Genomic DNA, 15,763 nt, shown 5'->3' on the forward strand with positions numbered 1-15,763 from the left:
TAAACTTCCATTAGAATTCAAGGAGTCATATTTCTGAAATATAATACCTAAAATAAAGAAAATTGATGAGGCTTATCCTGACAACATAAGAAAATTGCATTAACACCACATTTCTTTTCTCAGTTTCCAAATATTTAAAAATGATAACAAAACTAGGTATTATTTCTGTACAGTAGGACAGGAAATGTGTTCCTTAAATACATTTATTTCTTGTATAAATTACAGCCAAATTAATTTGAACTCTCCCACATGAAATTAACTTTATGAAACCAAAAACTTCTTTGCAAAAGGATTTTATCTGTATCTGATTTGCTTGGTTTAGAACATTTGTAAGTGTGCTTACCATAATGCCTTGACAATTAATTCTGGAAAAAAAGTCTAACTGCAAGAGAAATGACCCAAAACACTCAGTAATCAAGAATACCTGATTATCAATGATTTGTCCAAGGTACATTCTTGGAACAAAAACAACAAAAACACTTTACAAATTTTACAAAAACTTTACAATTTTAACTTGGAGTACCCAATCTGTTTTGCTATTAACATTAAACTGAAGACTTACTTATTGTCACAATTAAAAACACTTCACAATGTTACTTTTTCACCGACAATACTTCACACTATTTAAAAGGTAGCTCTGTGTTTTTAAAAAACATACTATTAGCTAGGTTATCTAACATGTCCAGTTCATAAAGAATAAAAATCTGGTGCTCCTATAAGGTCTTTTGTTTATATTTTCTGGCACTATTTAGATTAAGCAAATAATTAACTTCTAGTTGAAAGTCATTTGTCATTAGTCATGAGAGCTATCCAAATAGTGATTAAAAAAAAAAACAACAAAAACTTAGTTCAAAGTCTTATTATTTCTTTTTTCCTTCATAGTTCTGACTGGAGTTCAAAACCTGTTACTGATTTAACAACTGGTTCAAATAAATTTCCATCGTAAGTGTTAATTTGTATGTCCTGGCTTATATTTCATTAGGTTTGATGCTGGGAAATTATGAACGATCATTCAGAAAAAAATTAAAAGACACTAGGTTCAGCTATGTGAAAGTGAGGGTTTTTGAGAGAGAGGGAGAGAGAGAATCCCAAGCAGACTCCACACCGCGAGTGCAGAGCCCAACGTGGTGCTCAAACTCATGAACCAGGAGATCATGACCTGAGCTGAAACCAAGAGTCGGACGCTTAACCGACTGAGCCACCAACATGCCCCAAAGTGAGGGTTATAATACATTTCTGTTCTAACAGACTAACACATTTCTGTTATCTGATTCTCAATTCATTTGCTTAAGGAATGCTATGAGAACAAAAGAGGCAGAATTTAAATGTTTACAAGCTCAGTAATAACTATAAGGACTTATTGCCTCTATCAAAACTAATATACATATTTAAAGAGCATCCAGAGAAGTTGTCTCTTGTGATTCTTTAATAGAGGAGAGCAATTTTGATAAATTGCTGATACTTTAAGCTGCTTGGGCCACTGGTTTACTTTCATTTCTATTAAGATACAAATTATGCTGATTTGCAACCTTAAATTTGCCCTTAGATTTGCACTTAGCCCATAATATCATCATTAACTGCCTAAAGTTTGTATTTTCTTGTAGTATACTAGTGCTTAAGTAGAAATACTAAAACTTACTAACTAGAATGTGAGTTCCATTTTTGTCGTCTTTGTTCACTAATGTATCCTTGGTACCTAGTATATAAGTGTGCTCAATATTTAAGTGGATGAATTTATTCCAAACCCACACCAAACCAAAATACTGAGAAAAAAAGGTTTTGAGATCTCAGTATGAGATTCTTATGTCTCCTGCCCCGTTATACAATCCTGTAAACATAAATATTGGCACATAAAATTAGTCATTGAAAGGTGAGCAAGAGATACTTTAAACAAACTACTGCACCTACTCTGGATGACAGTGACTGTTTCTCAAATTCCTATGCCTAAATAAGTTCTTCTGTTGCTCTTACATATTTTAAAGGTAGCTATAATTATTAGTAAAGATGATTCTGTGAAGTGATAGATGAATATAATATTGGATTCTAATACTGGAACTCAATGACACCAAAGTGATCTTTACAAAACACAATACTGACAATGTTGCCTGATTCTTTAAAGCCCTTCAGCAGCAACTAAGGCACCTCATATATGGTAGGAGTGCAGGTTCTGAAATCAGAGTTTCTGAGTTCTTTGTATGCCATTTACTAGTCGTGTGGCCTTGAGAAAGTTACTTACTCTCTTCAAACTTCAATCTCTGTATTTGTAAAAGGAAGTAACAATACCTCAGAGTTGGAAGGATTAAATGAGACGACACATTCAAAGCATCATAGTAAGGAACTCAGTGCTAACTAATGTTATAATTATAGGAAGGAGTTCAAACTCCTTACTCTAAGTAAGTTCTCCTTGATTTGGCTGATGCTTGCTTAAACTTCTTCATTTGCCTTGCCCATGCTAAGTGATCACATCTACAGCTACTGGACCAAGGCTATCCAATCCTCTTTTATACTCCTAGGCTTCAGCCAAACTCATTAGCCTGTGGTTCCCAGCAGATACCCTCCAACAAGGTCAAGTATTCCCCCAACTTTTCAGGTCTGGCTCAAGCACCACACTTTGTTTTCTAAGAGGCCTTTCCTAACCTACCTCTAAGCTTAATTTGCCACTCACTTCCTTTTTGTCCCAGTGTACTCTGCATAATTCTTATCAACCTTCTTCAATTAAACTGTATGGTTTTTCAGAGCAGGGCCTGGGTCTCTTTCAACTCTGCATATCTCAAAGCACCCATACATTGCTTGGCACCATGTGGGAATTCCACAATTACTTATAGAATAAACAGTTGAATGTTTAGTCCCTTTACCACTGTGTTTTTTCAAACTTTTCCCTAGAAATGATATCAAGATAGAAAAAAATGCAAATTTCCTCAACAGTCTATCAAACTACCCTAAAGCAACCTGATTTATATATGGATTTTCTCAAGTTTTTGTTTGGTCTTATGTTTTCCTCTTAAAACTCATAAGAACTGTACATTCTATTCCAGGACAAACCTGAATTTGTTTCAACCTAGAACACCAAGCACTCTTCCCACCAAGTCCATTATTACCAGGCCTAAGACTCACCAGTATAGAAATGGAGGGAAGTAAGCTGTTAGCAGCACTGAAGAGATGATGAACCATATGTATAAGTCGTTAGATGAAAGAGAAGTGCCTATGCTCCAGTTATGAAAAACTGGCTAAAACTAGCAAGAGAAAATTGTGGAAGTGTCTGCTCCCCAAAGGAAGAAGCAGAATTAGGATGGGATGGCATAAGAGCAAGAAGAGATTCTAAATAAACCCAGAATTCACAAAGAAAATGTTCTCAAAATTTGCATATGAACTGAGCTTGAAAGACTAAAGGTCAGAACTTATTGAGATAATAAAAAGATGCAGTTTTAGCAATGCCTACATGTAAAGAGAAAGCACATTTGTCCATGCAGGGAATGAGAAAACAGATACTTGCCTTATGTTAAGTCAGAACATTATCTGAAGCAAACATGTAACTTCCATGCAGAGTTCTCTTGAGCTTTTTCATACTCTTTCCCTTCCTTATTTTTACAGACCATCTTCACACTGCTTCCTAGGCTTGGTTTAGTGTAGTTCCAAAGAGCCAAAATGTGTCTGATACACAGAAGGGCTTTTGGTTTGAGGATTTCTGTTTTTGAATGTCATAGAAATGTCTCTAGGCCCCAAAGCAACAATGCTAGAAAACCTTATGTTAATACATCACTAATTTATAATATTAACTATGAGTAGAGGAAAAAACTACTACCTCAGAATTTTGATATACTTTTAAAAAGTCATCTACAAAATTCTGTAAGTTAACTTGTTACCTTCTTAAAGTTCTTTCCATTTAACCTATAAACAAAAAATTTTGAACTATATTCTAATCCAGGGGTTGGCAAACTTTTTCTGTAAAGGGTAATCAAATAAATAATTTAGGTTTTGCCAGCAAAGAGGAAAAAACAAGGATACAATACAGAGATCTCTGTGGCAACTATTTAACTCTGCTCTTGTGACAAATTTTCATATGCCTTGAAATATTATTTTTATTATTTTTCAATTATTTACAAATATAAACTCACAGGTTATACCAAAATAGGTGGTGGGCCAGATAGGGTGCAAAGGCCAAGGGCCCGAAGGCCAAAGGCCACCTCTTTTGAAGTCTAAGACAGACCTGAAAATACTGATAGTATGACTAAGAAACATTTTCCTTTTTTTTTTTAAATGCTTATTTTTTGAGAGAGAAAGAGAGAGAGAGACAGAAAGGGAGGAGGGGAGAGGCAGAGAGAGAGGGAGACACAGGATCTGAAACAGGCTCTAGGCTCTGAGCTGTCAGCACAGAGCCCAACAGGGGATTCAAACCCACGGACCTTGAGATCATGACCTGATCCAAAGTCAGACACTTAATTGATGGAGACACTCAGGCACCCTGCAAAGTATTTTTGTATTTTCCTTCCTTCCTCCCTCCCTCCCTCCCTCCCTTCCTTCCTTTAATATGAAATTTATTGGCAAATTGGTTTCCATACAACATCCAGTGCTTATCCTATTTTCCTATTTTCAAGAAAAAATATACATAAAAGGAAATGAAAAAAAGAGAAATACAACAGTATACACAGTATGAGCCTAGCATTTGGAGAAAAAGTATGTGTGTATGTGTGTGCATGCATACATACATATCTACTCATATATAAGGGCAAACAAAGAACCAAAGTAATTAAAACAAAATGTTGACAATAGAATAAAGAGTAAGTTTTAGTTTCTTTTTTATAAGTGTTTTTATTTTCCAAATCTTCTACAACAAGCATATAATATACTTTTATGGTTAGAAAAAAAAAAAATCCTTATTTTTGACCTGAGTTTTTCGGATTTAAAATAATGTTCTTTCACATACCTTTGAGGGTTCGCACCTGGTTCTGCTTGAGTACAGAGCTTAAGAAGTGAGGTGATAAAGAGCCACTGAAAAATAGAGATAAGACAAATATGCTTATAAAAATCTTTATTTCACTTTTTATAGAACTTAGTCACAAATACAACTAATTTATACAATAAAAAACACAAACTATTTTTACCTTGTTTTCTTTGCTAATACTATTCAGTTTAGGAAGAGTCTGCCAAAGCAGAAAGAGCATTAGATCCAAGATTAAATCACAACTATTTGGATGTTCTTAGGCAAAATAATTAATTTCTTAGTTTCTTCATCTGTAAAATAGGAATAATTAAACCTCCCACACAGGGTTGCTGTGATGATTAAATAATAATAATGCATTTAAAATGCCTGTAACAATAGATAATACATAATAGTTACTATTTGGTTTTGTATTGGATGCTTAAGTTTGATGATATTAATATAGGTGTTACCACAGAAATGAAAGCATTTATCAAAACAATGTGTAAATAGAACTGTATGGTTCCTGATTTTATTAATAAATATCAATATCAAACTAATCTTGCTATATTCATAAAAACACCAGCAGTTTGGGCTTTTTTAATTCCAAAAATTAAAGCATTTCGGGGACACACTATTCCTGTTCTTTGGAATTTGTGATAGCATAAAAAAATCTGTTTTGCTGGGGTGCCTGGGTGGCTCACTTGGTTAAGTGTCCAACTCCTGATTTTGGCTCAGGTCAAGATCTCACTGTTATGAGATTGAGCCCTACATTAGACTCTACATGTAGCCTGCTTCTCTCTCTCTCTCTCTCTCTCTCTCTCTCTCTCTCTCTCTTCTCTCCCTCTCTCAAAAAAAATATCTGTTTTGCTAAGTAAATTATAAGTGTATTTTCTACTCACAGTTTCACATACACTTTATTTCATTGTCTTCCTCAACTCACCAATTATGACATGAAAGGGCTAAACAAAGGCGTATCAGATGGAACCATCATTTTGCCAACAATGAAAAAGAAAATGTTTCTAAAAATATTAAGATAATGTTTTAAAGTAAAAAATCAGAATCTTTATGGTGTCATTTATGTATTTGTTTTTAAACCACAAATCATTTTTATTTAACATCTAAACATATGATAAAGCTAAAAAGTACAAACATGAAAATGCAACATATCAAAGGCACAGTAAAGTGGATATTTGATGGTAGAGTGTCAATTCTCTCATTTAATCTTTAATTAAAAAAAAAAGCAGAGCTAAATAACACACACAAATGACCAAAAGCAGAACTCACCATTAGTTTCCAAATTAATTTTTTTAACTAGTATACCTCATAAGCACCAACATTAACTAATAAAGAGAAGATACTAAGTCCCAAATAAGCACCAACATTAACTAATAAAGAAGATACCAAGTTCCAAACAAGGCTATAAACTCTGGTGACTTCTTTTCTAGGTTTCATTTCATACAGACAAACTACTCAATAATTCTTGTGACAATAATCCTTCTAATCTACTAGTATAGTAAATAAACTTAAAATCTCAATGAGTATATAAATATATTACTGATTGCAACTTTAGCCTTACTAATTTTTTTCTGTATTTTGGGTACAACAAGGTCTCTAAAAGTTAATTAATAATAGTTCAAGAAATTAAACATTGCATTAAATACTGATTAATTGTAACTTTCTCCCTCCTTTTGTATATATTTGAAATTTTCCATTTAGTCTTTTATTAAAAAGCTTTTAAAATTTTCCAAAAAAGAAATTAACCATTGTTAGGCTACCCTCAAAAGTAACAAAGTCTGGCATTTTCAATTCAAATGAATGTACATAATAGAATTAAAAAAAACAGATTCTTTAGGAAAAGGAAACAAAACCAGATTTGAGGTACCATTTTCAGCTTTGACTTAAATGGGAAAGCTATAAGATCAATAGGAGTCACTGAGTTTGAAAACAAAACCCAAGGAAATACATTACAATTATATTCACCAGCAAAAACGAAATGAATAAAAAAACTCAAAGCATTATTTGGCTTGTCAGACATTTTAAAATTTGAGACTCTGAACATAATTTTCAAAATATTAAATGTGGTGTGAAAGAAAACCAAACTTAAAATAGAAAAATATAAATATACATATAAAACTGTTACAGTGACAAACAAATCACCTTACTTTAGAAAGTTTGTATATACTTTTAATTTGTCTTGTCTTTAGTATGCATTTGTATTGCAGACAATTAAAATAATTTAAACCTTTTGTACCTAGAATCATATTATAACTTTCTTTACATACCCAGTAGGGTGTATTTTCCAGAATTTATGTTCTTACCTATCAAATATCCTATTTCCTAATAACAAAAAGTTAGATATAAGTGAAAATGCCTTAGGCTAATGTCTTACCCCATATATTAGTCTCCATACAATAAAAAAAACCACACAGAAAACCTTACAACTTTGTTAAGTTTTTGTATCTCACACAATAAAATCTTATAAATCACCATTGACACTTTATGGAAGATCCTGTACCTTTGTGGAGATGCAGGAGGGGTGTAGAATGTTAATGCTGAGGAAAAAGGTTGCTTCTTCAGTGCCTGCATAAGGTTGGGTTTATATTCTGGATCAACACACCATAAGGAACCTTTCCCATTAACCTAAAATAAAATACACAAGAATTATTTACCTGGAATCTTTAAGACCTACACAATCAGCGCCTGGATGGATGTTTTTACTAAATGTGTGGGGGCAAAAAACCCTACAGTACCTTTTGAGGAGAATGCAAAGGTTGAAATAAGCTTGCTATAAATACATTGTGTGATTAAAAGCCCTAGAGGCAGATCTCCAGCTCTGCCATTTACCTGCTACGTGACCTTAGGAAAGTTAACCAACTCCCATCTCTCCAAGACACTCTCCATTCCTTCATTTGGAAGGTAGGGATGATAACACGACCTACTTTATAGGACTGTTATGGATTAAATTATGCATAAGGGGCAGTACACAGTGCCTGGCACAGAGAGCCACAGGACATGCGAATCACTTCATTGTCTGTGAGAATGGTACAACCCCAAGAAGTACAGTGAAGAGCACGAAGGACTATACAATGTGGTCCTCCACATGCTAAGATGTAACAAATGGAAGCCATTATAGGAAAAACAGAAAGAAAAGGAAAAATTAAGCTTTCTATGCAGCATCATTTCCCCAAAAGTAATAAGAAGTATATCAAATGATACATCAAAAAATAATTCTCATTTTTAATGGTATTAACAGTAATATTTAAGTTAGCATTTAAAGTAAAATTTAGGGGCGCCTGGGTGGCTCAGTCGGTTAAGCATCTGACTTCAGCTCAGGTCATGAGCTCATGAGTTTGAGTGAGTTTGAGCCCCATGTCAGGCTCTGTGCTGGCAGCTCAGAGCCTGGAGCCTGGATTCTGTGTCTCCCTCTCTCTCTGCCCCTCCCTTGCTCGCACTCTGTCTTTTTCTCTTTCTCAAAAATAAACATAAAAAAATAAAGTAAAATTTAAATTTAAAATGCAAATGATTTAATGAAAAGCACAGTAGAAGCCTCAGGGTGGCAAATCAACAACTGAGGTATGGAAAAGACTCCTATAAAAGATAATGAAGAGGAAGGAAGCATTATTAGCCCTTAGAGGATTTAAGTTACAACCTTTGAGGGACTTTTAGATAATATGGCAATGAACATATGAACCCAGATGCCACTGAAATAATCAACAGAATCTAAAAATTATGTAATTTGTATGATTACTAGAAACTGAAGAAACCATAAACAAAAGTGCCTGCTAAATTTCAAATGGGAGCTGCCTGAAGGAAGGGCTTGAGTGATCCACAGTTGGCCCCATGTGAAGGACCAGCTTACAGGAAGGTAGGTGGACCTGATACCTGAAAAATCTCACTAATATTATCTAACATACAGAGAAAAGGCTAGGCGATGGGATAATTCCTTCAAATAGGTTTGAAAAATACTGCATATTTTACTTCTCTCCTTCTTAGAAGGTCACACTACATATTAGCAGGTTAAGGGATCTAAATATTTCTGTCATTAAGCCAGTTTTATATGGTTTCCTAAAATTATCCAATACAGAACTTCCTTCTCTCAGGTAATATTTGAGGAAGCTTGTGTTCTGTGGAACACCTGTGAGAAAAATTGATGTAATTAGTGAATTTTTATAGAATACACTTTCCAAATACTAATGGAAAAAACTATAAACATTGATTAGGCCATGAAGAATAATAAATTTCCTTTTAAAGATCACAATTTTAGGAGCACCTGGGTGGCTAAGTGAGTTAAGTGTCTGATTCTTGATTTAGGCTCAGGTTATGATCTCACGTTTTGTGAGATGGAGCCCTGCATTGGGCTCTATGCTGATGGCATGGAGCCTGCTTGGGATTCTTTCTCCCTCTCTCTGTCCCTCCCCTGCCCATGTGCACTCTTTGTCTCAAAATAAATTGAAATATCTGAAACCAGCTTTTATCATATCTGGGGAGGGGGGTATTATTATAATGTTATATAATATAAATAATGAAAACAAAATTGATAAATTGATAACTAAAAATTAGGAAAATAAGGGAACTGACAAATCAAGAGAGTATTCTAAAAAACCATCAAAATATTATACATCCTAGTTGAGGTAGTCAAAGGAAATAAATGAAGGACTTTAGGAGCTGTGAGAGATCACCTGCTAACTCTTCCTTCAGGATAAATCTTTACTACTTCCTTTTTTTTTTAATTTTTTTTTTAATTTTCTTTTTTTTTTTTTGAGACAGAGAGAGAGAGAGAGAGAGAGAGAGAGAGAGAGAGAGAGACACAAAGCACAAGCGGAAGAGGGGCAGGAAGAGAGGGAGACACAATAAGAAGCAGGCTCTGTGCTATCAGCAGAGAGCCCGACACACGGCTCAAACCCACAAACTGTTGAGATCATGACCTGAGCCAAAGTTGGACACCCAACCAACTGAGCCATCGGCGCCCCTATTCTTTCCTATTTCCTTAGCTGAACATCCCTAACTGCACATCCTGAACAGTAGCTAGATGATAAATATATCCATACACATGTACCGCATCCACACATAGCCTTTACACAAAACTCCACAGCCATGCAAGAAGAAGATCCAAATTCAATCTCATCCCACTTCCCCAGAGCTAAACACTACTTGTACAGTGGTTAAGAGTGTAAGCCTTGGAACCATTTTGCCTCCTTTGGAATCCTGGTTTTGTCACTTAAGAGCTGTGTAATCTTCAGAAAAATGTCTATGTTCAAAATATAACTATATAAAACATAGTACCTATTTCAAGAATTACTGTATTGTAAGAGTTAACTCACATAAAGTGCTTAGAACACTGTCAGACAGTAAGTACTCATTAAACATTGGCTACTGCTATTGATATATGTTCATTTTCTTTGTAGTGTTTAAAAGTTTTTTTTAAATGTTTATTATTTTTGAGAGAGAGACACAGCGTGAGTAGGGGAGGGGCAGAGAGAGAGGGAGACACAGAATCCAAAGCAGACTCCAGGCTCTGAGCTGTCAGCACAGAGCGCAGTGCAGGGCTTGAACTCACAGACTGCAAGATCATGACCTGAGTGGTAGTTGGATGCTTAACCAACAGAGCCATCCAGACACCACTTTCTTTGTAGTTTTAAAAACTGTTCCTATTTCCTCTAGTCTAATAGCATGCAAGTTTGTTTTTCTGTTTCTATTCTACTAGATATTGGCATTAAATTTTAACAAATATTTTTGAAGATTTTTTTCTCTACAAGTGTTGAAAATCAACCATAAGGTATATAATCTTCTCTTCTCCCACCATGTGACGTTCAAAACTTCCTTAGAACTCATAAGATTAGTGAGTTTCAAACCGTTAAATTTTTTTTCATATTATACCTTTCTATTTCAAAAGCCGTTTGTTAAAATTTGAATTACACTTCATAATTAAATTAACAATTACTTGGACAACAATAAAATTTATGCGTGTTCTAGTCCCCTGTCTCCTTTTTGTTTATACAAAATCCTATATCATATAAGCTGTTATGATTGCTGAAGATTTTACATGATGAATTCCAGAGTGTTTCCATGTCCCAAATTCTTTGTCAAGATAATATTCTATTACTGAGGCTCTTTTATCTTCTGAACATCATGTCATAATTATTATAGTAGAATGGCATAATATAAGAACACTGTTCCACAGGTATAAATAGTAAGGTCTTAATCATTGCTTATTGATTGGCAATGTGATATTGGACAAAACATTTAATCTCTAAGAGTCAGTCGTCTTACTCATATTTTATTCATAAAATAAAAAACCAGGCCACTTTACTGAGTTGTGAGGAGATTCGAATAAGGTAATTTATATGTGACACAGAGCTGGAAAATAAGTGAATACTTATTTCTAGGGGTTATTCTGAAATTGGCATAAAGTAAGAGTTTATATGGTTTAGTAACAGTATATTCCTCTAAGAGGGAGTTAAAAAAATCAACAATAAGAACAAAAATCAATTAGTTCTGAGTAAGACAGTAAAGGTAGTAAAGAACAAGGAATAAACTAAATTTAGAAGGGAAAATAGCTCTTGTCTTAGAAAAACTATGCTGTGAGTGTTAGGCAGTTTTTAACATCCTAGCAACCCAGATGTATAGGAAAAGAAAAACCATGGGTGTCATATCATACTGTAATACAGAAAGAGACATACCATACTATTAGATGAAACTTTTCCTGGTCGTCAGCAGCAAAATACCACATGAACTATGTATTAAGTATTTGAAATCTTGATTTGTTTTTCAAAGGAAGTCAAATTTTATATATGTATTTTTGGATTAAGTGACGAAATTTCTTAAATTAAATATATTTTCAGTCACTTGGCCCAAATGATAAATATGTTTCAATGATAGGGAAATAAAACTTTAAAACATTAGCACCCACAACATCCTTTGCCCCAACCCACTTCAGTTTCATATAGAAAAGATATGTCTGGATTATTTTTCATATATTGACTAAGACAATTATGTTAAGAATGTTAGTCATGTTCTATCTTGGTATTCCTGAGATTACACTCTTAGAAACTGTTTTGTTCAATAATCTACTTTTCAAATTCAATCGTGAGAATTACAAATTGTTTTGAACATAGCAGAATTGCTATTTCCTTGAAACAGTAAATTGGAAGAACTGGTACTGAAAACCTGCAGTTCAGGGCAGTTAAGTATCTTGAGTAAGGTCTCCAAATAACAGTCTGGTTTATGTTACCATGGCAGCATTTCCTTTCACTGGGTCTGTTCACAAACTATCAGTAACAAGAGATAAAACTATGTATTTGCTAACATTATGTTTTAAGATCTTCAGGAAAGAAAAATTTATTTTAAACTCTTACTTAAAAACCTTGCCCTCTTATTACTGTGCTTAGAAGACAGAACACAAATAATAAAGAGTTTCAGATGTTAAGTATTATTTTAAACTAAATTTGCCTATAACAAAATAAATCTTCTGTGCAATGGAAACAGGAAATGTGCATTCTCTCATTTACTATTTTGCATTGTGGAACTCTAAGGCGTCTGGACTTACTTGTTAAAGAACCACTGAAGGTGCTGAAGACATAAGGAAAATACTAAGAAATGAACTTTAAAAAGATCTAAATGTTAGTTGTAATGAAGAGTTTGGGAGAAAAGGCAATGTTCACTATTTCTGAAATGTTTTTATGTACTTGCCCTGTGCATTTTAATAGACTCCCCTCAACTAACTTTTCTGTGGTTAAAAAAAAAATGAATTAAAAAGAATTAACTAATTAAAAAGGGCATTCATAACTCTTGTTTATAGCTTCTAGTATGAACTTTTATAGTGGTTGGCATGACTTCTTTCCTGGAATTCAGCTATTGAAGGGAGTCATCACTATGCAAATCTACAGACTAAAATTGTACTAAACCAGGCAAAATTTCTAACTTAATGTTTCCCAGCTAAAATTCCAGTTACAGTATTTTAGTTTGGCTTTATACAAATTTAGGAAAGTAGATATAAGACCTAGATATTTAAATATTTAAAACATGAAACCTAAACCCAAGCAAAAAAAAAAATATATCACGTTTAACTTTTATAAATACTGAGGCAGATAAATACCAAGCCAAGATTTTTAGACCTCTCTATTGAGAGCAGTAACTACGGTATGGATGACAGTGAAGGAAAGCTAATCAGCAGCTATCCAGCTGGTTGGGTATCATTTCCACTTTGTAGTTTGACCCAGACCTTGCCATCTTGCTTTTTTTCTGAGATTATCATCTATAGATAAGAGATATTCATCAGAAAAGTGCTGTCAAGGTCGCCAAATTCAATTCCAACATTTACTGGAAGTAAGTATAATTTACTTGCCTTCTGCATATTACAAGAGAAACACAGTCATTTTGAAACACTAATTCAAGAAGTATTTCATACATAAAAAAAAAAAAATCCACAAGCATTCCCAATCCTACTTGAATGTACCACACTTTCTGTCCAAATTTCAGACATTTAAGTAGGCTACTGATTTTTGAGAAGACCATCACCTGCCTTTCTCTCCTCTCACCCTGACCTCAGTTGTGACAGCTTGCTAATTTTTGTCCCAATATATTACAATTTCTCTATTTATCCTCATATTCTTTATTATCTCATAAGATGATTTATTTCTCTTTGTCACACTCTCCTTGTACTCTGTAATGCTCTTCCTTCTTTCTTTCTCTGAGCACTCAAAAATGTTCAGGTTAATTATGTAAATAACACACACATTTACAAATTATGGTCAAGAACAAGTCCCTTTTGATCACTACCACAAATCAAGCCACACTGGACATATTATTTTGCAACTTTTATTACAAACAATACCATAGTGAATATCATATACATCTCCTTGCATGCAAGTATGAATGTTACTCTAGGGAAGAAATCAGAATCTAATCCACTACATCAAAATATATGCACATTTCTCATTTTAATAATTGTAGTCAACTTGCCCACAAAAATGGTCATACTCATTTATACTCATATCAGTAGTGTGAAAATATTATTGTTTCCCCTATCCTTATCTATTTGATATTACCAAACGTTTAAAATTTTTGCATTCTAATGGGTATAAATTACTTTTGGGGTTATTTTAGTTTGTATGTCCCTGACAACTTGTAAGGATGAATATCTTTGCCTGCTTATTGACCATTTATATTTCCTCCTCTGTTAATTGCCTGTTCATATTCTTGTCAATTTTTCTATTAGTTTTTTTTCTTATTGAATTAGATGAGTTCGTTACACACAGTGGTGTGCTGTTCACTGTAAACCTCTCCCATCAACATCACATTTAATGACATAATACTGGTAGCTTGAAACTGGCCATGATGGAAATATTTATACCATGAAAATTTAGAGAACCTACATCCCCACCTACTCAATCCTTCAACATTTACCAGCACGCCATATTTTGAATCCTAATCTGTTGGCTGCTACTTGTCTCAATCACATCTTAGCAATCATTTTCAAGTTTTTGCAACATTTGATATTGTTGCTCATTCACACTTAAACTTACCCTCCTTAGATTCCATTACAACACACTTTTCCTAGATTTTTCTATTGAAAATCATTGCTGCTGATGACTTCAAAACTTAGAGCTTCAATCCCACATTACCACTATTCCTGTACCATACTTCTAAGTCCTAGTAGACATTTCCCCTCTTATGTCCCACCATAAGTATAAACACAATAGGTCTAAAACTAGTAAATAATTAAGTGATACAATTCAAAATAAAATCTAACAATGCACGTTGGAATGAATATATCCAACATTTCTAAAACTTTTAGTCATCTGAAAGGAAAGTTTGACTGAGAACTGGGGGAATTTGCCTCCAAGATGGCTCACTCACATGGCTGTTGGCAAGAGGCTGCTTAAATGTTCTTATGATATGGCAGCTGGCTTCCCCCACAGCTTGTTATCCAAGAGCGCAAGATGGAAGCCATAGTGGCATTTATGACCTAGCCTCAAAAGGCATGCTCCAGCATTTCCACAATATCCTTAGTTACACAACTCAGCCCTATTCATTATTGGCAGGAACTCTACAAGGGCATGAATACGGGAAGGTAGGGCTCATTTGGGGTTCTCTATGACAGAGATTGATCCTTTGAAATTACTGAAACTTTTTCAATGGCCTAACACATAGTTGGTCTTCATAAATATTCCATATGTAGATGTGTTAGATAGCAACATATTACAAAAGATAACTAATACAACCTCCTTTAAGTTCGCTGTAAGATGATGATGTGTCCCGATGTCTTGCTACTCATGGACTAATGGCACCAGGATCAATGGGGAACTAAGGGTACAAGACAAGTGAAAGAACTGAACTCTAAAGTATGACAGAGTCCTATGAGGAGAGATTGAACATATGCAATGTTTTATCTTTGGGAGAGCACAAATAAAGTGGTGGTCATAAAATAAGGTTAAAAAATAAAACTACTCAAATTTTAACAAATTCTTTTTTTTTAAAAAAAAACTTATTTTGAGAAAGAGAGAAAGAGACAGTGTGAGAGAGCAGGGGAGGGGAAGAGAGAGAGAGATAGAGACAGACAGACAGACACCCAAGCAGGTTCTGTATGTACAGCATGGAGCCTGATGCAGGGCTTGATCTAATGAACTGTGATATCATGACCCGAGATGGATGCTTAACCAACTGAGCCATTCAGGCACCCCGATTTTAACAAATTCTTTTTGACAAGAGTTGGACGCTTAACCAACTGAGCCATTCAGGCACCCTGATTTTAACAAATTCTTAAAAGCCAAGAATGAGCTAGCAAGATAACTGAGCGTCCTGGGATACCTACTCGCCAGCATTTTTCTATGAGTCTCCATC

General features: G+C 34.3%; 1 protein-coding gene across 3 annotated transcripts in view; it reads right to left on the reverse strand.

Annotated features, from left to right (window-relative positions):
* FOXN2 (forkhead box N2) overlaps positions 1-15,763 on the reverse strand; it is a 79,277-nt gene that overhangs the window by 10,062 nt on the left and 53,452 nt on the right. For all 3 annotated transcript variants that reach the window (XM_078444440.2, XM_060606403.3, XM_060606423.3), the window contains exons 3-4: positions 7,437-7,561; positions 4,925-4,989 (exon numbers count right to left, since the gene is read on the reverse strand). In XM_078444440.2, coding sequence (XP_078300566.1) covers positions 4,925-4,989; positions 7,437-7,561 — 190 coding nt within the window. The remainder of the gene's footprint in view (positions 1-4,924; positions 4,990-7,436; positions 7,562-15,763) is intronic.

Source organism: Panthera onca, chromosome A3 (assembly GCF_046562875.1).
Source record: "Panthera onca isolate mPanOnc1 chromosome A3, mPanOnc1 haplotype 2, whole genome shotgun sequence".
Taxonomy (NCBI): domain Eukaryota; kingdom Metazoa; phylum Chordata; class Mammalia; order Carnivora; family Felidae; genus Panthera; species Panthera onca.